Source organism: Plectropomus leopardus, unplaced genomic scaffold (genome assembly GCF_008729295.1).
Source record: "Plectropomus leopardus isolate mb unplaced genomic scaffold, YSFRI_Pleo_2.0 unplaced_scaffold71709, whole genome shotgun sequence".
Classification (NCBI taxonomy): domain Eukaryota; kingdom Metazoa; phylum Chordata; class Actinopteri; order Perciformes; family Serranidae; genus Plectropomus; species Plectropomus leopardus.
The window spans coordinates 1-985 of NW_024678928.1; the positions used below are offsets into that span (position 1 = coordinate 1).

Here is a 985-nt window from a genome sequence, read left to right on the forward strand (position 1 = left end):
GGGGTTTACTGGCAGCCGGTATCTGCAATGTTGCATTGCTTTCTCAAGTAAAATGTCAAAAATATAAAAAGTCTTTTAATTTAAAGTTAATTTATTGATGAAATATGCTGATGCTTCTAAATTTATATTTAAACTTGTTTATTCATTATTTCCCCATTTATTTATTTCAAGGGTTATTTCATGGGTATATATATATATTTATGCACTGACATACAATTACATTTAATACATTTAATTAATTATGTAATTACTTAAGTGGTATTTCATAGGTAGTAGGTTTTAGACAACTGAAAAAGAGTGAGGAAGAGAGTGGAGGAAGAAAGGAAAGTATGAGGATTTGGATTTCATTAGCTGCCTTTATTAAATCAATTTGAATTTCATTGCCAATGAGCATTAAGTGAGTGAACCTTTAGTGTGACTCCCTGTATAAACCATGTCTACCTCCAATTACAGAGACAGACAATTAAGTTGGTTGAAAAGATATAAATAATGACATCTCTGGACATTTCTACTCTAATTCATATATCTGTGAGTCCAGGTCCAACACAAGATTTTATATGGATACTCTGTCCACATGCTGTGTGGAGGAAACCAGTTATATGAGAGGTGGAGAGGAGGAGGAGGAGGAGCAGGAGGAGGAAGATGAAGAGGAGGAAGATGGAGATGAAGAAAGAAAGAAGGAGAACAAAGGTGAGATGAATAAAAAGAAGGGAAACACTTCAAAACTCACACTGAGCAGAAAACACAGAGATCTGAGCGTCTGACTTTTGTATCCATTAGATGAATCAGTCGTCCAGAAGCAGCAGAAACCAGCCTGGACTCCATGTTTCTACTGCAAAACAGATAGAGAGATGTTCTGCTTTGTCGGACAGAAGATTGTTATTGAAGGTGCTCTTGACTCCTATGCTGGCATGATATGGCCGGCGGTGAGTAACACCCTTTTTTTATAGCTTTGCATCCTCATCAAGCAAAATATGACCAACAG

At 36.3% G+C, this 985-nt stretch overlaps 1 protein-coding gene across 1 annotated transcript; it reads left to right on the forward strand.

Annotated features, from left to right (window-relative positions):
* Positions 1–538: 538 nt before the first annotated feature.
* LOC121940028 (putative F-box protein At1g47300) lies at positions 539–926 on the forward strand (the record flags this gene model as incomplete). Its single annotated transcript, XM_042482910.1, has 2 exons — positions 539–690; positions 781–926. Coding segments are annotated over 2 exons (298 nt in total), but the record flags the coding sequence as incomplete, so codon positions are not given.
* Between the last annotated feature and the right edge of the window lie 59 nt (positions 927–985).